The sequence below is a fragment of the Vidua macroura genome, chromosome 1, assembly GCF_024509145.1.
Source record: "Vidua macroura isolate BioBank_ID:100142 chromosome 1, ASM2450914v1, whole genome shotgun sequence".
NCBI classification, from domain to species: domain Eukaryota; kingdom Metazoa; phylum Chordata; class Aves; order Passeriformes; family Viduidae; genus Vidua; species Vidua macroura.
In genome coordinates, this window is record NC_071571.1 from 41,109,132 (window position 1) to 41,133,987 (window position 24,856).

At 37.9% G+C, this 24,856-nt stretch overlaps 1 protein-coding gene across 1 annotated transcript in view; it reads right to left on the reverse strand.

The window, feature by feature from the left end:
- The window catches only part of GADL1 (glutamate decarboxylase like 1), a 70,428-nt gene extending 46,501 nt beyond the window's left edge, over nucleotides 1-23,927 (reverse strand). The window contains exons 1-10 of the mRNA XM_053996289.1: nucleotides 23,776-23,927; nucleotides 22,844-22,970; nucleotides 21,089-21,179; nucleotides 20,376-20,482; nucleotides 18,790-18,905; nucleotides 12,071-12,150; nucleotides 11,901-11,955; nucleotides 8,387-8,503; nucleotides 2,370-2,434; nucleotides 2,052-2,133 (exon numbers count right to left, since the gene is read on the reverse strand). Coding sequence (XP_053852264.1) covers nucleotides 2,052-2,133; nucleotides 2,370-2,434; nucleotides 8,387-8,503; nucleotides 11,901-11,955; nucleotides 12,071-12,150; nucleotides 18,790-18,905; nucleotides 20,376-20,482; nucleotides 21,089-21,179; nucleotides 22,844-22,970; nucleotides 23,776-23,925 — 990 coding nt within the window. The 5' untranslated portion in view covers nucleotides 23,926-23,927. The remainder of the gene's footprint in view (nucleotides 1-2,051; nucleotides 2,134-2,369; nucleotides 2,435-8,386; nucleotides 8,504-11,900; nucleotides 11,956-12,070; nucleotides 12,151-18,789; nucleotides 18,906-20,375; nucleotides 20,483-21,088; nucleotides 21,180-22,843; nucleotides 22,971-23,775) is intronic.
- Nucleotides 23,928-24,856: the final 929 nt, after the last annotated feature.

Here is a 24,856-nt window from a genome sequence, read left to right on the forward strand (position 1 = left end):
TAACCACAGTGTGATGGAAGTGTGTTCCCATATAAACGTGTGCTTCATCTTAGCCACAGGTATTTATGTGCTTCAGGAGAAGTGGAACAAGCTCCCAAGTGAGAAACTGATACATGTACTTTTCCCTTCTCTTACTGGTGCAAAAATAGCTTAATGGAAAACTGGATTCAGCTGCCTGTTCTGGTATGGTGAGGATCAAAGTGAAGCAACACTTTTCTGTCAAAGTGTCTCAAATATGCATTTGATCTTTTTTTCTTAAGGATTTATATTCCAGCTAGTTAATAAGAAAGTATTCAAATCTGCATGTGTGTCTGTTTGCATATAAAGACTTCACTGGCACATACACAGAATGAGTAAGAGTCAATTTTCCAGGAATCAGACACAGAGTAAAACAACCTTTCTTCCCAGTGCAGACAAATCTTCTGCATTCCAGAACATGTCTCACTGTACAATGGGATCTGATGCTGCGATTCATAATACTTCTGTTTTCACCCCTCAAAAACCTAAGATTCAACTTGACAAGTATTTCTAACACAATACTGCCTAGCTGTGGTTTAAAAGGGGAAGAGGATCACTCTACCAGACCTTACACTGCACTGAAGGGAACCACAAAAAGGCTGCCAGAGACCTGAAGTTGGAACAGTGTTCATAAAGTGACTTGAAAGGCTAGAGCAGCTAGAACAGTTAAATCCTCTACATTTCTTTCCTTTTTCTTCCTGAGAAATTTCCACTATTCAGTCCAAGTAGCCTAATCATTACGTGGGGTGATATCTATGTACTGGGCCTAATTAGTTAAAAATACACCATTGAAATCTTCCCAAGCCTGCAATTACAACACTGCATTAATCTTAGTCAATAGTTTTATTCTGTTTGTTTTTCAGCTTGGAATAAAGATAAAGTGATGGATGGTAACCCTGAAATCTAATCCTCTTCAATCCCACAGGCTCTAAGGAAATGAGGTGGCACACTTCTCCTTGCTGTCCTGCCAGGTCTCACCTCTGACCTAGAGCAATCAGCTTGAAGAGAGTGCTGATTAGCAACTATGCTCTTTGATCCTCATCAGTTCTTACCAACAAAAGTTCATAACAAACCACATGGATAGGTAGCCCCAGTAGCTAAATAGAACATATCAGTTGTTTTGACAGAGATTTATAAAAGCAATTTACAAACCATGGCCACAAAATAGTGATGCAAACCTTAGGGGCTCAATATCATGGTGAGGTTCAGTCTGTTATAACCTATGGAGTATAAGGTAATACTCACCCATAATGGTGGGCAGTTGGCATAAATTTTAGCAGGTCTGATTTTTAAATGAAGTTCAAAATAATGAACCTCTTACTGTTTGTTTGGGTTTTTTTTAAGATAAAAGACTCAAGATTTTTTAAGATAAAAGCCTCAAGAAGGGATTTTTGCTACATTGCAAAGTCATCTTGAGATTAGAGCTCTGCTGTTTTCCTGCTAGACCTTTAAAATAGTCATGGCTTTTGGGAAGTCTAAATCACCCAGCTGATGAGGAAGAACTGGTAGAGTGTGGAGAGAAGGCTCAGCACCTTTACCTGGATGTGCTCTGACTCCCATCCCACTCCCAGTCTGGTGCTCCCTCTCGTACAAGGGGATGTGAAGATGACCTCTGCCTGCCTTAAACAGACGCAGCACTGCTGCAGTCCCGATGGATGGCAGCTATTCTGAGGGCTTTGATGAGCTCACTGTTTAAGTGTGTCAGGCCCAGGTGACAAAATACTCCATTCTGAATGCAAATTATGTGCAGAAGTTAACTAGCAAGGGCACCAGCTGCAAAATTTGACCACTTGTGAGTACAGTGACTTGGATCATTTTTCACCCTTTTATTCACCCTTTAGTAATTGATTAAGTGGTGAAATTCAAAATAATATAATTCAGCCTTTGTATTGCAGTATAGTAAAACTGACTTTCAGCTGTTTCCTAATTATTTCCACTTTTCCACTTTCCTATTACAGCAATGACAGCTTATTAGAATTAAAAAAAAAAAAAAATTTAAAAAAAAAAAAAAAAAAGGGATCTGGAGGGCTTACAGAGTTGTCTTTCACCAGAAGAGCACAGCACTGGATTCCTGCTAACAGCATTTTATGGGGATTCCAGGCAACAGAATCAGCCCTGCAAAAATCATAAATGGAGAAAGGGAGGTGAAAATTGCGTCTATAATCATGGGTACTTAAGAATCAAAAAAGACCAAACACAATCCAAGCAGACGAATCAAATTTCCCATACACCCACCCCCTCCACAGGTTCAGAAATCTCTCCAACTATTTTTAAAAATGCAGCACTTATGGAAACCAGCAGGCCACATAACTTCCACCTCAATCTCTAGTAAGTGGATTAAATTAACTTACCTGTGGATACCATGAAGAAGTCTGCGATGCTTCCTCGATATCAAAGCTGAGCCACCCCAAGAAGCCTGTTGGAACATTTACAGAGCCAATAAAATATTATTTGTATAAAGTTATTTTGATAATACTTCAACTAATAATTTCTAAAGGTGTCCTATCTCATTTAAAACTTAGTTTACTGCACGGTCAGTGGGCTAAATTTTGCCTTTAGTCACAGTTCCTGAAATAAAGACGGCAGCCTGGGGCTATGCCTGAAATAGAGAAGGTTGTGGTCTGTGCCAGAACATGAGCCACAAACCAGAGTGGTCCTTCTGTGTAAGCAATGGTAATGAACTGAAATGTCCTTGCATTACCAGACTCACTCCTGATACCAAAAAGTGTTGCTTCCTTTCCCTCAACCTCAAACTATCAGTGACAGCAGAAAGCTCCACTTTGCACATCTTCCTCCTGCTAGCCAATTCCTTTCTGAGAATTTCACAGGGGAAACAGTGGACAATGATAATCTCTGGCAATTGCAAAGGCCAGGCTCAGATTTTGCAGAGATATGAAAAGCAAAGTCTGCCAGTGGGCAATAGCAGCATTTCTGTCACCAGCAACCCAAATGAGCTTAAAACTACTTAAGATTCCCTCAGCTCATCTAAGAACTAAGTGTGTGCTCTAAGAGTCACTGAGACCTTCTATGTAGTGAGGAGCTCTCCACTGAAACTCCTTATTTGCTTCCATCTAATCTAGACACCTATCTTTGGGATATACCTTTGGCAGATGTGTCTCTCCAGGGACTATAGAAGGAACCCAGACAACAAGTGTTTTATTATACAAGTTTAATTTCTGGACAACCTGAGTCAGGGAATGTGATACTTTTTCATCAATTCTGCAAGGATCATCAGGTGCTGTGACCCTTCAGCTCCCAAACAATAACATTTATCCACAATGGAAAGGTGAGGAGGTCATGCAAACACTAAACATGTCACACAGTGCATTTGAGCAGATACTGCTAGATAAATAAATATATAAAACTATTTTCAATATTGATGAAGGCAGAATGCACTTAAGCAAACTACCTGTGAAGCAAGCAGAGCTCTTCAGAGACATACAAAATACATCAGTACACAAAATATTTGGACTCAGTTTATTTAAAAAAAATGTAAAGAAAAAGAAAATTGCTGATGTAAAGATTCCTGACCTAAGCATAGAAAATATATGCTTGTTTGGGTTTTGGTAGGTTTTTCTTTCCTTGAAATAAAAATATGTGATAGCTGATACATGAATTTTTCATGGGTATTTGCTACACAGGCCATATATTAGGAACACAATCAGCTATCTCTGGGAGATGGCAAAGGCTCACAAGGGAGATGAAAGTTATTAAGTTGTCTTAAAAAGTCATCCTCATTAATGCCACACATTAACAGATCACATCATATTTTACATTGTCATGCTCACAACATCCTTCCTGAGATAAGGGCTGCTGCACAAACTACAGGTGGGACCTAAGGTAGGAAATTATTTTGCCTCAAACTTCATGGTAATCCTGCAGCACCATGACTTGCAACTTTTTTTTTCCAGTTAATCCAAATTTGCCATGCTATGGGATGACAATCAAACTGAACTTCCTATTCAGAGACAAATTTTACTCCCCTCATTCTGTGATTCTATAAAGTCAAAACAGTCATTAAATTATTCCCTGATCTTCAGAATTTATAAACAACCTGTTAGAATATAATAAATTTTTACAAAATTTGCATCCATAAGTTCTGTGTTTGAAAAGATTGACATTCTCACGCTGTTTGTGAAAAACAGGATTAGAAAGGCAGTTGAGAGGTCATCTCGATAGTGTGCCACCCCCAAAGACAAGATTAGCCATACTCCTGTCATTTCTCTCAACCACATCTTTTCTTGAGGTTATTGATCAATGAATCAATTACACCTGTACTTAGCACTGAAGTGAAAAATAAAATGCAGAGAGAAACCAGCAATTGCTGCCTCCACAGCATTATTTGCCCTACTTTCTGCCTTTTTTTTTTTTAATACTACTGGAGATCTAGATGAGAGAAAATATATTACTCTCAACAAACAAACAAAAAACGAACCAAAAAAAAACCCCACCATGAATGAGAAGGCATTTAAGAAGACTGAGAACCACTGGCTCTGTCTGGTTTTAAAGGCCTCTCTAATGATGGAGGCTGTACAATTTAACCACTTAATTTGTAACAGGAATAACACCTTTTTAATTTAAAGTGTCAGTCCTAAACAATGTTACCATTTGTCACATCTCCAGTGGTCAGGGGAACAGATTAGTCCTTTTCTTTTAGCAGCATCTGTAGACTATTATGTTCTGTTTATTTGTCTTTTCTAGTTTAAATAACATCAGTGCTTTCCATCTTTCCTCATTGGTCATAATTTCTAAATATGATTCTGTTTATCTACATTGCTTTCCCATTTTCTAATCTTTCTCCTGTAGGGCCTTCTTGAGCTGCACCTTTTTATTTGGACAAAATTTAGATAAAGCAGATGGCATGTGAAGCAGAAAGAAAGAATCATTTTATTTATCTCCTTTATCCAATTCTGAAAAGTATTTAAATCTATTTGAAAATATCACTGGTTTGTGAACTAGGGAAATATCTGAGCTTTACAGTAAATATCTGCTATCTAACCAACACTCCCCAGCCTGTGTTTGTGTACTTGATTACTGCAGCTTAGAATTCTATCTTTATTGAACTGTAGCCTAGTTTTTCCACTTTTTTTCTCCAAATTGTCACAATCCCTTTGATTTCTAATCCTGTCCTCCTACAGCCTTTGTCAGAAGTCTTATGTCATTTTCAAATTTGTCAGCACATTGTTTTTCATCCAAGTTATTTAACAAAACTAGCAGATAATTTCCACCTTAAGATAGACCTTTGAGGAATCCTTCTCAAATGTTTTCCCCTTCAGAGAACCACTGGTAACTGCTCTGTGGGAATGGTTTTCTAGCCAGGTTTTCACTCACTACCAGAACTGCAGCTTGGCAATATTTCTCTGGCTTTTTGATGTTATTGCAAAGACACAGTGAAGTTGACTGTTTCTCCTCCATCCAAGGAGGACTACAGAAGGACGGCAGGTAGATCAAACTAGAATGACACATTTTGTTTAAAACAAATCCAGCTGTGAGCAAGACAGGGTAGGTCAAAACATGACTATTATCAACCTGTGTCCCACACAATGTAATTGGTAATAAGGTATGAGAAAATTTCTGTTTCATATGCAACAAATCACTTACAGCTGAGTTATGGGAATCACAGTGTGCACTGCCTGATTAAGCTAATTACCTAAGCATGGGCTAATAGGTCAAGCCTGATTTTCTTTACTGGCCTAATAATAGGAGAAAAGAAATAGTCAGTCAGGACCATCAGGGAAAAAAACACACATAGCATTTAAAGCTATGTGAACATAATACATGACATACACAAATGCTGGAGGGCATATTAATGATACAAAACAAGTTATTAAGAAAGGCATCAGAGATGGAAATTAAAATACAATAAGCAACTGGAATGCTGTAACGTGAACAAAATAAGCTTGGTATAGCTTCTGCTCTTAGGCTTGACTGAACAGCTTGACTGCTAGGGCACTATGGACCTACTGGTATTATCGCCTTAAAACATTTTCCTTAACTCGCTTTTCCTCTCTGGTTTGTCTTCATGTCAGAGCTTATCTACTATTTCTGATTTTATTGAAATTTATCTTCCTGAAGCTTAGCGAATGTCTGTTGACATTCTCCCTTTTGCCCTTCCTAAGAATCACAAGCTTTATCATTTCATATTTAATGAAAAGAGCCTCCCTAAGGCAAACACATCAATTTTTGGGATCAGAAAATATTCTGAAATGAGATAAATCAGTGTAAATCTGGAAACAACACCACTGACATTCATATAAGATATTCTTAGTAACAGCTTGTGAGAGCACTTACAGTAGATAATCCTGATGCTTATCAATGATACATGAAAAGTCCTACATTAGACAGAACTTTACCTGGATTTTACTCTTTGTTTTAATTGTACTGTACTTTCTTGCCTTCAAAGTTACAGCAGGCCTAAACTGCAGTACACACTTGTTAAACTGCATAATGTGTAAATCATTCAACAAGAAGCCAGGCATTTCAGCAGACTGTAGATTCTTGAAGATTTCAAAAATATTACATTCAATCCTATAGGGATAGGAGGTATGCTTGCTTAAAAAAAAAAAAAAAAGAAAAATAAAGTAAAATAAAAAATCTAACTCTTCTCTGTGTTTCTTATAGTCTTTCTGAATGGCAGAGACCCAGTCTCACTGTACCTGTTCACATACCATTTCAGTAAAACTATATCTAGTGGTGCTGTGAAAGAAAAAAGCTACACTAAGAGTCACAGTCTGCTCATTTTAGCAAAGCACACTTGTAGGTACATGTGTGCCTGATGTCACTTCTGTGGAAAACTTTCAGTCTTTCCCTATATCCTGTCCTCTTATAAATACAACTAGAAGCTTTTAACAAAAAAATAGAGAAGCAGCCATCCAGTCAACCCTTTATATATTGTGAAAGATAGAGAACATACTGGTAGAACTTCTGAGAACCACTGAGAGGCTCATAACATGAATCACATCTTAAGAGAACAACTGATATTCCAGATTGTAAACCCAATTTATTACTGGACATTTGTCCTTCTACTGGGAAACAATTAACATCTGACAACTACAGTCATTTCAAAATTAAAAATAACTTAAAGATATTCCTGGACATTTTAACCTTAGTTTAACATGAGTTAAAATCGGAAGAATAAAGTTAGTTCTTTTCAAAACACTGACAACTCACTAAGGTTCAGAACAAGACCCAGGCTTATCCCACCATATTTTAGTTCAGCTACAGGGAGACTGCTCACTGCTCTCCTACAGCCACTGGAGATGGCTCCAGTTACATCTATTTAACTACCTAAGGTCCAACACAGATTCCAACCACATCCCTCTCTCCACCAGCTATACACAGACACACAGGAGAGTTGTGTAACAGGAGTGTTGCACTCCTGCTGAAAATCTGATGAGTTCTCAGCAGCACACAGCCGTGAGGAGGCTTGGCAGACATTTTAAATATTAGGCCTAAATTCTACATTTTTGTCTCCAAGAATATAAGAAAATCCTTGACTCACATGTACAGTGACTTTATTTATCAGTGTCTGTGAGACATTTATTTGAAACATGCATCACTGCCTACAGGATCTTTCTTTAGATACTCAGCATTATACAGACATTTCAGAAATTTAGAGCTAGTCTGGAAATCTCCACAAATATTGCTCCAGATTCTCTTACTACTCCATGACTTTTAATCTATCTGTTCTGGATTTGTGGCATTGTAATTATAAAGAGAATGCAATTTTAGAAAATATGAAGTGGCCTATCTTTAGAAAAATACATTTACAGCTAACTCTTTCAAGTCATAAAAAGGCACAGTGATTATTCAAAAAAGATTCATTAGAGGGATTTTAATATCCAAACCTAAAATTACAAAGAATTTTTTTAAAAAGGAGAAACATTTCTGAACCATTTAGGAAAATGTAAGGACATATACAGGAAATTCAAATCTGTAAATATGAAACAGAATAATTTATGACTGCTTGAGTCAGAAGCACACCTTTATTTTAACCTGTTCAAACCTCACACCACAATTCTAATGTGTCTATTCCCCAACAGAAAGTGAGGAGAATCAAAACTTATGTTTGTATATCACTCTTGAAGCATTTTTAGGAGGTAGCAAGAAGAAGAAATTGATTATAAAATAATTTTAAAATATAACCTGACAATAACAAAATGGCTTTGGCTGCTTGTCAGAACCAAGTTATGTGCTGTTTTGCAGCATATGTAACAGAGTCAAATCAGAACATATTTCTGGTCCCTGTGCAAGGAAAAAGAAATGTTATTACAGTCCAACTTCTAAAAAAGAAATATCAAGAGTCAAAGTAAAATAGCAATTATAAAAAAAGCAGTGCTAAACAAAACCACACAGTATACAAACTCACATCAACATGAAACCAGAGGCCATGCTTTTCACAGATATCAGCAATTTTATCCAGAGGATCAAATGCTCCCAGCACAGTTGTGCCTGCTGTAGCACAGACAAGAAATGGTGCTGACCCCTGCAATAGGATTCAAAACAAAAAAAAATTATCATTTGCACTGCTCATCTCTTCCTTGCATACTTGCAGAGCTAAAGTATAAAAAGATCTAGGAATGTAGGACAAAGATGTGACAATCCACATTTTAGTTTCCCAGCAGAAGGTACTGCATTTAATAGTGCAGAATCTCTCTCTTTTTTTTTTTTTTCCATTTTTTAAAAAAAGGTATTTTCCATTTCTACTTAACACCATCCCAGGGCAGACTTCTGCAGCTTCAGACTGTTTTGACAGATGCTAGTTTTGTTAAAATCAAAACATACCAGATATATGACATCTCTCTTTATACACTGATTTTCAATTCTCAGTCTTTCACATCTCACTATCACATATGCTGTCATTCTGACTGATAAAATAAAGCAATTAGCTCAGCCAGCAGACTACCCATGCAAGGAAAGGGCTCATCCCTTTAGGGTTTCCACCTGCACTGTCTCTACCACACCCCTGTTCTCTGCCTGGTGAAGAGGAAACTTCAGCTAGGGAACGTGATTTGCTTTCAGCCACACTGGTGCACACCATGACAGGGACAGTCACCACTGTCTGATGCCATGCCTGACCTGCAGCTCAGTGCTATTCCCTTGCTCCCACTCCTGTCTGGGAAAGAAGAAGGGCTGTAGACAGTAACTGAATGTTAGGAGAAAGACTGCTGGAAATCTCAGATGGTGTTAAGGTCAGGCAGGTGGGATAAGGAAAGCTCTTGTCAGGTTGGGGTCTCAGACAGCCATGGACAGCCATCCATCCTTGCTTCCCTTCAGCTAGCAGCATTCCAGCTCACAGACCCTTGGAGATCTGTGTTGGGTCTGCTTAGGAGTCTGCTTTGCAACAACAAAAAGAATGGGTGGAGCCTGCAACAGTTCCATGAAATTGAGGGTATCTGCCCAAGCATGACTGTGCAGTCTCACTGCTGGTAAGTGCCGGCTGAAAAAGCCGCTCTGCATGGTTCAGCATGTGGCCTACAGAATGACAACACACTTACTGCAGAGGCACTAAAGGTGTTATTAAATTGTACAAGCTGGGATGACTGAAGCTTTTTTTGGTTTTGCTTTTTTTTTTTTTTTTTCCAGTTAATTAGATCTCTCAGATGATATAAGTGTCTAACTCAATGGAGCTTTAGTGAAATCAGACATCAGTTTGAAAAATCAGTTACAGACAATCAGTTTGAAAAATCAAACTCCACACAAGTCTTCCATGTATCTTCACCCAACTGAAATCAAATATATTTTTTTCTTTTTTTTTAAGTGTTGCTACTTTAAGCATCCACAGAGATAGACAGGCTTATATCACATTTACACTCAGACAGTTTTGTACTTCTTTACAGTGTAGAGGGCTGTTAGAATGGTACCTAATTATGATTTATTTGTATTTTAGATTTTCTTTACAAATGGCTAAAGCAGTGAACAGTAACACTGGAATGAACTTAAATTAATCCCATACATTCACAATGACTTACCAGCCTTTAATTCACTTCTTGGTCATTTATTCTGAGTACAAGCTACCACAATAGTCAATCAAACTTACAAATCAGCCTGAATCTTGAGTATAGAACACTTGCAAGTGAGGCAAAGATGTATCCAATGCATCTATTTTCTATTAGTGTTCTCAGCAATTTTGCCCCACAGCTACATCAAAGTCAAAGGTTCTCAAGCAGCCAATTGGTAGCACAACTGAATATGGGGACAAGTCTCAGATATCTACAAATTCTAGTAATTGCTACCATTATACTTTTCCCACAAAGAAGGGAATTACATTTTTATTACTCTTGACAATATAGTTAAACTAATCTTCCTTCCTAAGTTCTCTATAAAGAGAAGACTCTTGCCTTTCATATTCAGTGATCATTTTGTGCTTCAATCACTAGCAAATACATCCTCTGTTGTCTAGTGTCATCAGAAGATTTACTGTAATTCACTGAAGCACCCTTCTGTAAAAGTTGTAACAGACACGGTTGGACAGACACACTGAAGCTCTGATTAAATGAAAACCTTCCAATATACCTGTAATTTCCTTTAAAATGCACGTGAAATTATGTTTTCCTGCAAGCAGCACATTTTAATACAGAACATTTGTTTTTAAATTGTGGGGTACCATACTGAGGTTGACCTTTTTAAAAAAATCACAAATGCCAGATGATTTCATTCCAATGACTGTTACATGTATTGTTACAAGAACAAATAAGAATACTGGTTTTGCAAAAGCAAAGAGTTGATCCTCCTGCAAGCCTGCTTCCTATTGCTTCATTTAATTCAGTCCCTTCCCCCCCCTCCTCCAGCTTGCTCAAATGAGTAAAGTACAGGTTGTCTTTCTCAGAAAATGCAAAGTAGAGAAAGAGGCAAAAAAGAGAGTTTGCTAGGTCATTAGGGCTCCCATGGATCAATAACTATGCTATCCAGCATGAAACTCAAATTAGAGATGGTTGTTTGGTAGAAAATATATCCAAATCAGAACTTATTGTAAGCTGTGGTGGCCATGCCAGTGCAGGACAGGACAGAACCGCCTTGGCTTTTCCATCAGCCACAAAGCCAGATTTCCCAAGACAGAATTCCATGGAAGGTATTGTCCATGCCATGGACATTGCACAAGCTGCTTTGTATTCACTCATCGTGGACTAAGGGCTGAGCTCTGAATTCTACTGCTCTGATGCACAGACTGGAAGTGAGAAATAGGGTGAGCTAACCAAGCCAAAAGAAGATCCTCTTCAAAGTCACATTCAGTCCTTCTAGCTCTCTAAAATAAATTATGTTGACTATAGGTAAGGACTGTCTTACAGACTGTGGAAATGCATGTTAATGTTGTCCAAATACACAACAGTGCCTTTCCAAATTCTTGCCTTTGACATTCTACTTGGCAAAGTCCCTAGGGGAAAAGAGGCACATCTCTGCACTCTTGCTAGAATAATAGAAAGGACAGAATTTAGCATTTAAACCTTGTAAGACAGTTTTAGACACTAAGCCACATATTACAGTTCTTGCTCACTGGAGAGGCAATAGAGCAATAGCTGCTGTAATTAACTGAAAAACCGTTTTAGGAAAACATACTGCATCCATTTAAAAAAGGATCAAGGGCAGAAGAAATCCTATAAGAAATGCGCTAAATGCTTCAGAGCAGCATTGTACTCAGGACTTTCATTAGCAGTAAACACCCTGTGGAATTTTCCTCCCTTCTAAGAGTGTAGAACCCATAAGCCTTGGCTTGTTCCACAAGTTTGTGGCAAACAGATTGCACCTGTAAGAAAAACATTGTTATGTTAACTGCCCTACTTTTAAGATTTTAGTCACTCTTAGTTTTCCTTCCTTTCACTCAGACACAAGCACACAGTCTGCATACACTCCTCTCTCCTTCATGCTCTCTCTCCCCCTCTCACCTCTTTCCTGGCCCGCTGGACTTGTTTCTCCAGTTCCTCAGGTATCATCTTACCTCTAAGGGACACAGATTTAAAACTTTTTCAGTTACATTCAAATAGGTTAGTTATGTATAGCACTACTGCATTTTAAAAAGGCTGAGAGATCAGAGTCATGGCTTTTGCTTTCTTACCTTTCATCTGTTTTGATGAAGTACACATTCTCTGTACCAATTCCCAGGAAGGAGGCTGCCTTCTTCATGGAGTAATGGCACTGTAAGTGAGAGAGGCACAAAAAAAAGTACACACACAATTAAACAAGAGAACTAAATTCCTTAATACAGGGAACAGTGGCAAGTACAACAGCACCTGATAGCCATGACTACAGCATATTCTAACACAAAAAGCAAACTGATAAGGTACATATCACAAAGCCCATCTTGTACTTAACACACACAGAAAACTGGGGAAAATAAGACAAAAAAAGCTGTGTGCCATGTTTAAAATGCAGGCTTAAGAAAAAAATTAGAAGCTCTATTTCATACAATTTTTCTTAGAGCTCATTCTGCATTAGAATGAAAAGTAGAAACTTTGAAGTGTCATCAAAGAAGATTATTAATTGTTTCAAAATGTTTTAATACAACTGAGTCAAAAGTATCAATGAGTGTAAGAGTTAGGAAATGCATGAGGAAAAGGGTCTAAAGGCTGTTTATCTCACCAGCCTGGAAACAATTAATCATGTCTGAAAGTCCAAAAGCACCACTCCTTAGAAATGGAATTCTTAGGATGTATATTTGAAGCTTCTACTACTTTATGTTTGTAACAATTCTGTATGCTTTTTCTAATCCTCAGCTGATGGCCACTGCCAGAGACAAGATATTCCAGAGACAGGATACTCTGCTAAACTGACCCAGGGCCTAATACAGTAACCCATGTTCACAGGATCAAGGAGCTCAAGACCTACCAAAGCTTCTGATGTAAAATGGGGATTTGCAAGGCTTTCAACGTCCTATCTCTGCAAAGATCTGGAAATCATGGTGGTGTGTAGCTCACATGATCGTGAACCTTAGAAACTACTGTAAAAGCAAGCAGACTTTAGGACTCAGCACATCTTCATACTTTACTGTGGATTTTGCAAAAGGTTCCAGTGTGGAGCAGTCTGCATTTTTCAGAAAATTAAGTTACTATATTAGCAAAGAATTTTAGCTAGGTCTCATTAGAGAGACATATCTGATTGAGTACACAGACACATGCAGCCCACTTCTCACTTTGCACTGAATAAAGGGCATCAGTCTATGAAGCCTGTGGAGTGCAAAAGAAGATTTTAGAAATGGGTGTTTATTTAACCAGAATGTGGTAAAATGACTAGGGTGAGAATGTTATGCAAGCCCACAGACCACTATACTTTTTAGAAACTCTTTTCTTTTCAACAAATAGTAATGGTTTATCTAGCCATATTTCCAACATTCACCTTTATAAGGACCTAATCTACTGTGGATACTGTTATTCCAGCACAAAAACACTTTGTCTTATTCCAGAACAAGAGTACACTGATCTCTGCTTAATTTGTCTTCAAGATTAGCCTGGGAATTCAAGATGCAGTAACCTTCTTAACCCGAAGATATTTAGACATCAAAACTACCCACTTATAGCAGTGGAGTCACGTTTGAGAGTACACCACATCCTGTAGGACTAGACAGTTCTTCTCAGAACCATCCAACCCTTGGATTATCACTGCCCTCCTCACAAAAATAAAATTGTCTCTTTTACACATTATTAGTGAAGGGTTAAAATAATGCATACTCCAGGAAACGCAAAGATGTCTAGAATTGTTACTTTTCATACAGGAGGTGAAGCCAGGTGGTTAATTAATTCCATTTTCTTCCTGAGAGTTCACACAAATGCAGTTACTGCAGAACATAATTATGAAAAATGTACAACATTTTAATGTGTGGGCATGAATATATTAAGGGTATTAAAGCCTGTCACGCTTATTTTGATGAGATGGTGATCTCAGAGGGCTCTTTTTCTTTTTGACAAAGAGGTTTCCCCCACTATCACCCACTTTTTAAACAAAGGCATACAATGACATGATGCTACTGAGTAGTTTTAAGAAAGTTTAATTTGTAACATGACACACCCGCAAGGCCTTTAGGGCTCAGTCATTTAGACTGTTACAAGAATAATAACATAGATAGGTGGATAATTAGTCTTACATTACATTAACAACAATAATAATGATTGTAAGTGGCTGTGTGTTGTTCAGCAGAAGTTTGGAGATGTTTTTGACTGATGAGTGAATCACTTCAAATACAAATTGCCTCCATCACTGATTTCTAGCTATTACTTTCCAATGAAAGGTATGAATCACCAAGAATAATCAGATTGTTCCAAACTGAGTAAGTAGCAGTCTTGCAAATTCTATATAGTAGTAAGTAGACAAGCAGTAAATGATATATTTTATTATAAACAATGGTATGAGAGATTGGAAGAAAGATAAAAGAAGCTTGAGTACCTGAGAGATTATACCAAAAAGCAGAGGAAAAGAGAAAAACAGAAGGAATATAAAACCAAACAGGCTGCAAGATAAATTATTTTTCCTCCAGAAGTACCTGTGTACTTCTTGGAAAACTCTGTCTTTCACTAGGATAGAAAAAGAACAAGACTCACAATACTACATAAACTTGGAATATGCTTTCTTTGATGAAAAAAGAGATTTTTCAGTTATATTGATTGAAACCATGTAAGAATTTCTTCCCCCCGCCCCTTCATTACTAGAAGCCATTATGCTAAACTGCATTGCATCATTTTAAGAAAAAATATACCAAAAAACATTTAGCAGCTACAGCCACAAGAGCACGAAATAATTTCCTTTTCATAGTTCCCTTTCCAAAAAAAGGAGAAAGAAATATCCAGATTAAAATTATTATTTTAAATACTGTGAGTTCAGATTATTCTTACCATGTCTTTCACAGTTTAGTTTGTTTGCACAAATTATTAAATCTGTAGCCATTTGTAGTAAGAAATTACCATCTTCGAGCACAAGATCAAATGGGAACATTGGTGCATTTAAAATGTGCTGCTGTACTATTTTACCTATATCTAGACATATTTTTCATTTCCTAATAATGTTTGCAAAGACAAGGTCTTTCTACCTGTGCTCATTAAAACATAAGATAAATTTGTATTTTCTTGAGTTTAAAAAGTTTCCTAGAAACATGATTGCATAAAGCAATTACCTTATTATGAGACTGTTTTATTACCCATTTTTTGTCTGTTGTAATTTCAACAGGGGACAACATAAGTTAATGTTGTGTTCTCTCACTTTATTACTTTCATGATCAAGTTGCACTGGGGAGGAATTTAGTTTCATTTAATCTAAAAAACTGCTCATACATAGCATGTACATTTCAACTGTTTGCACATCCTCTTCTATCCTTACTTACCTCAAACCTATCAGATTTCTACCTTTCAGATCAATGTAACACATAGTTGTGCCAGGATAAGATTTAGATGGGACTCAAATAGCAAAATGGACTAAAAAGGTGGGTTTATATCTATAACGAGATCAGCATTTACCTCCTACAGAGGCACAAATCATGCCCCCAGAAAGTGGGATATAACAATTACTCTTCTGCTGCTACTGTCTCAAGGGGAATCAGTCTGTAATGGTCCACAAAAGTATTACAGAGTAACAGCAGCATAAACAGTGTTCACTGTGTATCACCACAATTTTAAATATCTAAGCATTTACTTAGAGGAACAAGGAGCCTTTTTATTCCTGAAGGCCAAGCAGAATATGTGAGGACCTTGGGTGGGCCATGCATTAAATATACATCTTTATGTTGTCCAAGAACATACAGAAAATACATAGCCCCGGATCACAGAAGTCATTGAAAGTCTGTGCATTCCCCTGCTCTGCAGCAGGGCAACTCTTTCAACCTGACAAGTGCCAAACTGAAACTTAGAGGCTTAGCAAACCGAGGCAAAAATCATTTTATTTCAGCACAGCACTGCAGCCAAGCCCTAAAATGGCACAAGGGCCTTGAATAGTAATGTCTTTTGACTCCTTATCAATACTCAGTTCATTATAACCTCAAGGTTTCTCCATGCCAATGCTCATGCCTGATTCATGATGAAGAGAAACCTGGATTGTTAATTTCTCCAAGTTTTGTTTTACTTTTTGTTTCTTTGTTTTGTTGGGGGGGGGGGGGGGGGGAGGTTGACAATTTGCTTCTCCAGGTACCTCTTCAGTTCAAACAAAACAAACAAACAAAAAAATCCAACAAAAATGAAGGATGTTTGGATGAGGGGATTGAGTGTACCCTCAGAAAGCTCACAGATGACACCAAGCTGGGTAGGAAATTGATCTGTTGGAGGGTAGGAAGGATTTACAGAGGAATCTGAATATGATTAATCCAGCATGGGCAAGGCCAAGGGTGTGACATTCAATAAGTCAAGGTGCCCAGTCCTGTACTTGGGTCACAACAACCCCAGGCAGCACTACAGGCATGGGGAAGAATTGCTGGAAAGGGGCCCAGTGGACAAGGACCTAGGGGTGCTGGTTGACGGCCAGCTGAACACAAGCCAGTGTGTGCTCAAGTGGCCAAGAAGGCCAATGGCATCCTGGCCTGTATCAGCAATAGTGTGGCCAGCAGGGCCAGGGCAGTGATTGTCCCCCTGTATTCAGCATGGGTGAGGCTGCACCTCAAACCCTGTGTTCAGTTTTAGGCCCTTCAGAGGCATGTCCAGAGAAGGGCAACAGAGCTGCTGAAGGATCTAGACAGCCCTATGAGGAGTGGGTGAGGGAGCTGGGGGTGTTTAGCCTGGAAAAGGCTGAACAGAGGGGACTGACGTTATTGCTCTCTACAGCTGCCTGAAAGGAGAGCGTAGCCTGGAAGGAGTCAGGCTCTTCTCCCAGGCAACCACTGACAGGATGAGAGGACACAGCCCCAAGCTGTTCCAGGGGAAGTTCAAGTTGGACAATAAGAATTTTGTTGCAGGAAAGGTTAAACACTGGAAGTTTGCCCAGGGAGGTGCTAGAGTCACCATCCCTGGAGGTGTTCAAGAAACAGCCAGACGTGGCATTTAGTGCCATGGTCTTATTGACAACGTGGTGGTCAGTCAAAGGTTGAACCTGATGATCTTAGAGGTCTTGCCCAACCTAAATGATTCCTTGGTTCTGTGATTCAAAGGTGCAAAATGTTAAATAAGACTCAGAATAAAAACAATAATAAAAGAACTAAGATTGTATGACACCAGCACTTTCATACTTGTTTCAAGGGTGGACTACTGATTACATATATTCTCAACATGCATATCTAAACAAAAGTTTCCAAAAAGTCATCTAGCTTGAACTCAGTACAGGTGGATCTAAAATAATTATAAAAGAATATGCCCATTTCCTCCCTCATAACACTGAATAAACACTAGTGATCTTAAAAAATAGTCACACCGTCTAGGTATTAAAAGCATCAGTTTTACAGTAAATGATTATTGAGTACTAAAGACTATGTAGTTGTTTGAAGCAAACAAAGTATTAGAGAACAAAAGTACGGCCTTACAAATAATGTACAATTTATTTTTCCTGGTCAGCTTTATGTTTTATGGCTTTGGTCTTCCTGGTGAAGCAAAGACATAAAAATAAATTTATTCTGGCAGACAATTAAAATTTCTTTTGACGTGAAATTAAATGTTTGCTTATTTCAGAGTAAGAAAATATGTTGGAGTTAAACCATGCAATGCAATAAGATGTTACTTCATGATGAAAGTTTCATGGGCTTCATTTCAAAAGCATTCATGGAACTTGCTTCAAACTCATTTTTTCCTCCTTAACTATTTTGAAGACGTAACATGAGGGATTAAGTATGAACTGGCATGTATTTTCATACACACACTTTTCAGGAAAAAAAAAAAAAGAAATCAAACAAGAAAATATGTTTTTGGAGGGGAAAAAACAAACAAACCACCCTGATTTAGAACATGTGGGCTCAGTTCCAAAAGACACGTTATCTTGGAAAACTTACACAATGCCTTCATCCCTCAGCTTCTTCAAAATAAGCCTTTCATCTATTTACATTGAAAAGTGTTTGGAGCATAAACATCTGAGCTAAGATTATCCTAGTAAGTCCATATTTTCTAATACAACAAGGTTCTGTGCAGGCTTCCACTGGGGCTTTTATATAGTAGAGTCAGAATTAATAACAACTCTAATCAAATGATAAACTCTCAAAGGGATAGGGAAGGGACAGGGAAGAGGAAAAAAGCTGCCAAAAACTACCTTCAGAATAAATGTATGAATGTAACTCAATTTCCTACAGGCATTTTGAACTGATATTATTCAAAAACTTAAAAAACTAGACAGATGTTTTCAATTATTTAAAGAAAAAGTGTCTAAAGGTCCAGCTCTTTTTTTTTTTTTTTCTGAGAGGCATATGGTGGGTTTGACTCTGTACCACAACCAATCTGTATTCAGACATAGGGCAAACTGGGAGCTGCAGAGAGCCATCTCACAGGCCCACAAGTACTCAGTTTAGTACAAATTAAACATGCAGAAAAAAACCTTTGCCATCCAAACTCTACCTACAGTTCCTGCTAGACTTTATGCTGTAGGAAATCAAATGCTGCAGACCTCCACAGTACAGCACATGCATTCTTCTTCAGGTTTGCCCCATCTACAACCTATTCTTGTATCAGCAGTTTTCAAAGCAGCAACATCTGTGTTTGTTTTCTGAAAGCCAGAATGCTTCTGCAGTGAAATTTACCATCAGACTTCTCCACTTCGTTCCAATATTCCACATCATACACTGATGTCAGAATTATTCTACCAGTGCTCCATCAGATATGCAAATTATATAATTTTGCAGCTACTGAAAAAAATAAGTTCAAAAGCTTTTCTTTGTTTTCATTTTACCTCTTCCGAAGTAAACAGAACTAGTCTTGGCAGACCTGAGAGCCCTTTCTCCTTTATCTCAGGGCAAAATTTGTACCTTGCTAAGTTCATAGCATACATATTAGAAACAGAGCCACCTGCAAAAAGAGACATACAAATATTGTATTAGCCACAGTATGAGTACCTTTCCAGCATCTGAGTGCTTGACCCCACAGGCATCCTAGTGATGCATCCATCACCCTTTTTTTCCTCCCCTGAAGGCTACATCCATAAAATAAACCTTGGGCTCTGCAGCAGGCATGGAAGCAGAGCCTGTTTGGATGCTCTTTGGGGATATTTGCTGAGGAATAAGAGCGGTGCCCAAGCAGTCCTTCCCGACAGAGAAAACTCTGCCACAGCAGCTTCCCCTCTACACTGAAGCAGAGCAAGCTCAGCTGCCTGCACCAAGCTCAGAGCCTTGGAGATCTCTTGGGCAACCAGGCCTCAGAGGGCCAAGGAAGAAAAAGGACTTTGGAAAAAAAAAAAAACAACAAAAATAAACACAGTGAGTGGGAACTGAAAGATCTACAAGGTTAGACAAGTTGGACAAGTTTTATTCACTTGGGACAGGTTTTATTCACCTAGAAGAACAAAACCAAAGCAGCAAGAGAAACCCTTACATAAAACTAAAACCAAAAAAAGAACAATTCATTTATCTTCTCTCAGTAGAAAGAAATTCTTCTGCAGAATAAGCCAGAAATTCTTCTGCAAAAGTAAGGCTTCTACCAAAAATATACATCAAATTTAATGTGAAAAAAAATCCATACCAGTAATATATTAACAAATAGGGATTTTTAGCTTATTTATTTTTCTACTACTCATGTGTATGCTAGAATCACTGACTTGGTTTCAGTTTGGGAGGGGGAGTTTAAACTCATGTACACATTTAATTTCTCTTCTCACCCCCAAAATAGACATAAAAGCTTCACATCTAGCCCAATTATTTGTTACCTGAATAATATGTGAAATAACACAATTATGCTTCATTATTTCAGTGCAGTGGGGTGAAACACTGCCTTACAGTGCATTTGAAAAACATGGTTTATCAAGCAGCTTAAGAAATATTTATTTGGCCTGCCTTATCATAATGTTTAATAAAATAATAAAAATTCAAAGGAGTTAAGATCATGTAAACTCTTGCTCCCACTGTTCATAGGCAGGATACACAGATCTATGCCCTCAGGCATCATGGATTGGCATCTAGCAAAAAATCAGCTCCCTGCCTGTCAGCTGACTCCTTCCAATGAGGCTGTTGGTATTGTTAATAAGGTCAGGAAGGGCATCAGCTACAAACAATTAATTAACAATTAAATTAATTAACAATTAAACAATTAATTTTAAATAATTCCATATAATTATATTTAATGTAGAAGTGTTTTCATTCATTCACTGGTCAGAATTGCTGAATTATTACTAGAAACACATAAGATATGCCTAGATTAAATAGTTCTGTGTATCACTACACTTTTTCATGCATTTTCAAATATTCTACATTACTCCAATATTCATAGAATTAATGATATTAGGCAGTTTATAGTGATTCAGCTTGAGGTCTGAACTGTTCCTACCTGGATTAAATATACCATCCCCTTCTTCCCAACCTATGAATTCAATCATTTTCTTGATGACTGCTTCCTCCACCAACAGAAACACAGGGGATACTTCATATGTGTATCTAAAGAGAAACAATAGCATGATAATTGGTGTTAGAACTACATAACTCATGGCACAGAGCATTGCTAAAACTAGATAAAGGCTTCTTGCACCTTTCTCTAATCTATCAGCAGCTGATGACCGCCAGCAGTAGGACTCCAAACTGAAAGCATTATGGATCTGATACAGTAGAGCAATTGCTTAGTTTCTGGCAGCATCTCATTGACACTTCCACTCTCAAAGTAATTAACCAGAGTTTTCTATTAATGTAGGTCACATGCTTAAATTTCAGCTTTACATTTGCAAGTAAATAGTAGACAGGTTACCATTTGCATTCAGCTCTGTGCAGAATGCCTCAAAGGAATGAACAACTAAGTTAAGTCTAATTAATTTATTTTTATGTACTAAGTAAGATAAAAGTCTAGGTTTATTAGCATCGAAAAAAAAATCTCTCCTTGTAAATCTCAACTTCAGCCAATCTAAATCAGAGGGTTTTCTTTCCCAGTCTTGCACAATTCCTGCCTCTTCTCTAACACTGACAACAGAAATCAAAAGCAAGGAAGTAAAAAAACTGTTATTCCAAAAAGCATACTAATTCATCATCAAGAGGACAAAGAACCACACTTACACACTGGGGTTCAGTGCTTCTGTAATGAAACGAGCCACTAATGAGTAATAATCTATTCCAGCATACAGCTGATTGAAAAATCTTGGATGATCTGGAAATACAGATGAAAAACAAGTGACAGGATATACCAGAAAAGGGAATTCATCACATTCCCTCTCAGCTGAATGCTGATCATTACAAACCACAATTGACTCCATTCTCTCAGTATTCTCTGGATTTGCTATTTGCTGTCCTCTCCTAAAGTTAGACATTCCTTTGAAAGTAAATTTAATAAGTATTTTCAAACTTCAAAACATGTCTTAAGAAATGCAAGTGGTGTACAGAATAATTGTGAGTTGTTTACAAGTTTTATAAAGCAAAAAATAAAAGGGATTGACAATTGAGTATACATAGTGCCTTTAAACAGTGGTTTTGAGAGGCCACAGTCGATGTTCAGCCAAATTTTGCTAAGCTGTATAATACAGGATCCCAAGCAGCTGCACCTTTTCTTCCACCAGAGTTTCAACAGAGAGAGAGAGGCAGTCTAATAGCTTGGAAAATTTTGCTGCACACTTAAAATGAATGAGAAGTTAAGAGAATATATTTACCCTCCTTTAAACACTGAGATATAACTAATTTTGACAAAATTCTATACTATTGCTGACTATAAAAACAACTCCGTTCAACAGCGGAGTCACCACCTAAATTTTAATCCATAGCACATGGCATTTTTACATGCAAAACCAGGTAAAGAGTATGGCTCCATTTATATTATAACTGGGGCTTCAATAAATGTCTATACTCAAATTAAAGACTATTTGCATAGCACATTTTTATATACAATGTCCTTTCTAAGGTGACATATTACAATCTAAAGGCAATTTGCAAAAGATAAACAGAACATCTTCCACTAACTCAGTCATTATATCTGCGTATTATTAGTACACTACCCCTGCAGATCACTATCGCTACTCTTCTGTGGTTTTCAAAAGCATAAGTTCCCTCTCACAATTATTTTACAGTTTTACTCTGCAGCAACAGTGATTGTAGCAGGGAATGCATCCCAGAAATGCACAACAAACTATATCAAATGTTTTTCTTACTTAACAAAATACAGCCTAAGCTGTACAACATCTGAAATCTTGAGCTACCAATTCACAGTGTTATTTCCTGAACAGATGTTGTTCATCCCTTTTCACCAAGATTGAATTATTCTACACATGCTGCAGAAAGGTTAGCTATAGAGAACTAATCCTGCAGAGCTGTGGTGTACTGTCTCTGAAACACTGCAGGCTCTCTTCTCATGGTGTCTGGAGCAGGAATTACTGCCTATCAGCAAATTAACAACCCACAAGACTATTGCCCAAATAGAACAATAATAAATGGAGGGTAATCATCACCAAGAACATGTGAGGGCAATGACAGTGACTCCAAATCTCATCACTCAGACAGCAGGAAATCACACAAAAAGGTCCTTCTCCTGCCTGTTTTGCTAGACTGTTATATCATTTGTCTACATGACTTTCCCAAGACTTCAAAATGACAGAATCTACCGTTAATGCAAATGGCATTACATTAATTACTTTTTGATTAGTTTGCCACTATTACATATATTAGTCAAACCTATAGTGACCAGAATTCAGTCAAACAACTGTTTGCACCCTTGTATAGGCAGGAGGGAAACAAACATTCACACTCCCAGTTCCCTGAAAGGTGACAGAGGTTTGTAAACATTATCCCATCTAAATTAGCATGTGCTTAAAATCCCGTTCCTACTGGTTTTGACGCTGTATTTTATAACATCACGGCAGAGCTGCAGGATCTTCTGATGACATTCTCCAGTGTCCCTCATTTCCAGGTCAAGAATCTGCTTAAGCTTTTCAGGGGCTTGCCATTCACAGACCTAGTGATGGGGAGCAGGGCAGACACCATCAGTGAACAGCTTAGCCAGGAGCAAGAAGTTATAGAGGTACGAGGTAATCACCCCATTCAGCTCTGCTTTCACAAAACATCCTATGGCAGGGCAGCATACCACCAGATAATATACCCAGCAAGCTGGCCTCATGGGATGTTGGTTTTATCATGTCTCAGGCAACATTCAACCATAAACATTAGAGTGGGAAATGCTGAAAGGCAGAAAAGAAAGAGGTCTGCAGCTCAAATTCAGTCCTTAGCTAAGGATTGTAATCACAGGATTTTCAGCTGCTGTTCTGCCAAGGGGTGGGAGCAAGCAGTGCATGCCCAAAGGCAAGCATGGTTTATTTGCAGGACCTCTTCCCATACAGCCTCTTAAGCAGGTTCTGCAGAGCCCACAGCAATCTTATAATACTGTCCTTTCACAATGGTACCACACCCACTTTCCTTCTTCTCCAACACCAGTGCCTCTGAGGAGAAAACAAATAACTCAGCCCCACTCCAAACATGAAAAACAGGCCATCTGTGATCTCAAAGAAAATGACCTTTGTATTCTGAGTTTTTTTTTTTAAAAAATCATCATTTTCTGGCAGATATGTATGCTAATTATGTTATTGGAAGGTTTTATAACACATGCTTTATAAATTTGTAAGGCAGTATTTTATTTTGAAGCCAAGCACAGACTAGAAGCAATTTTGAGGCTACTAAGAGCACGATAAAATTGAGCTTATAAAAAATTTATTTATTGTTCATTATCTTCACTACAAAGTCTCAACAACTCTTTATGGCTTTACCTTTTCTGTTACATCATCTGCTTTCTGGACAACTTCTTCCATTATAATCTTACAGGCATCTTCCACGAACTTCTCTCCTGCTTTTGAGTCCATTATTGGACCATTTAGGATAACCCCATCCACCAAAACAGCATTCTTCTTCTGGAGCATCTCCTGCTTGCAAACACCAACTGTAAGAGAAATAACTTATCATTAAAGCAAGGATAAATAAATAATAAGCTAAAAAAATATTATTTCACTGCTGGAGATTTAGTCAACTTAAGAAAAACCTCACATGGACTTTTTACCCGTACAAATATCCTAGATTTTGGTAGAAAAACTTTACAGACAAAAAAAAAACCCCAAAAAACCCCCAAAAAACAAACAAACAAACAAAAAAAGCCCAGATAACTTCAAACATAGACTACTGTTATTCTGTAGGCAATAATAGCCTACTTGTATTGTATCTACTGCTTTCTCTAACATACAAAAGCATGCAAGGGACCTTCCAACCACAGAGGAAAATACAGTTCTGGCTTAGAACATGTTACAGCTGTACAAATAGAAATACAGTGAAAGATAATGGGCATTTTTCTTAACTGAAAATGTTTCCCTCCACAAGCCATCCCTCTGCTCCCACTTTTTCATGAAATAACTTTCAGCTTTGTTTCCTGTATCTTTATGCTTCTCCTTCCCACCAGCCAGTCCTCTTTTTCAGAGTCTTCTGCATTCTTTGCAGAGTGCTTCACTGACCCACGCTCCATGAAAATAAAAAATTTCAATGTCACATACCTGTACTTCTTTTGGCCATTTTCCCATTAAGTGCCCTCAGTCACTAATTACAGTAATCTGCTGGGCAGATTATCTTGTTTATTCCTTTCTCCAGTGATGATCTCTTTCCCCTCCCTCACCTTCACCCAGAAGACATACTCTCCTGATGTGCTCCAGGAACACATTTTTACTTCCACCTTTGCATTACCCCTGAGAGCTCATCCAAGATGTTTGTAAGACACTGGCCAACAGTGGCAACTATGTATCACTTTCATGTATTGATTTCTTATGGCAAGATCAGGACTCCAGTTTTCACCAGCATGAGGATGAA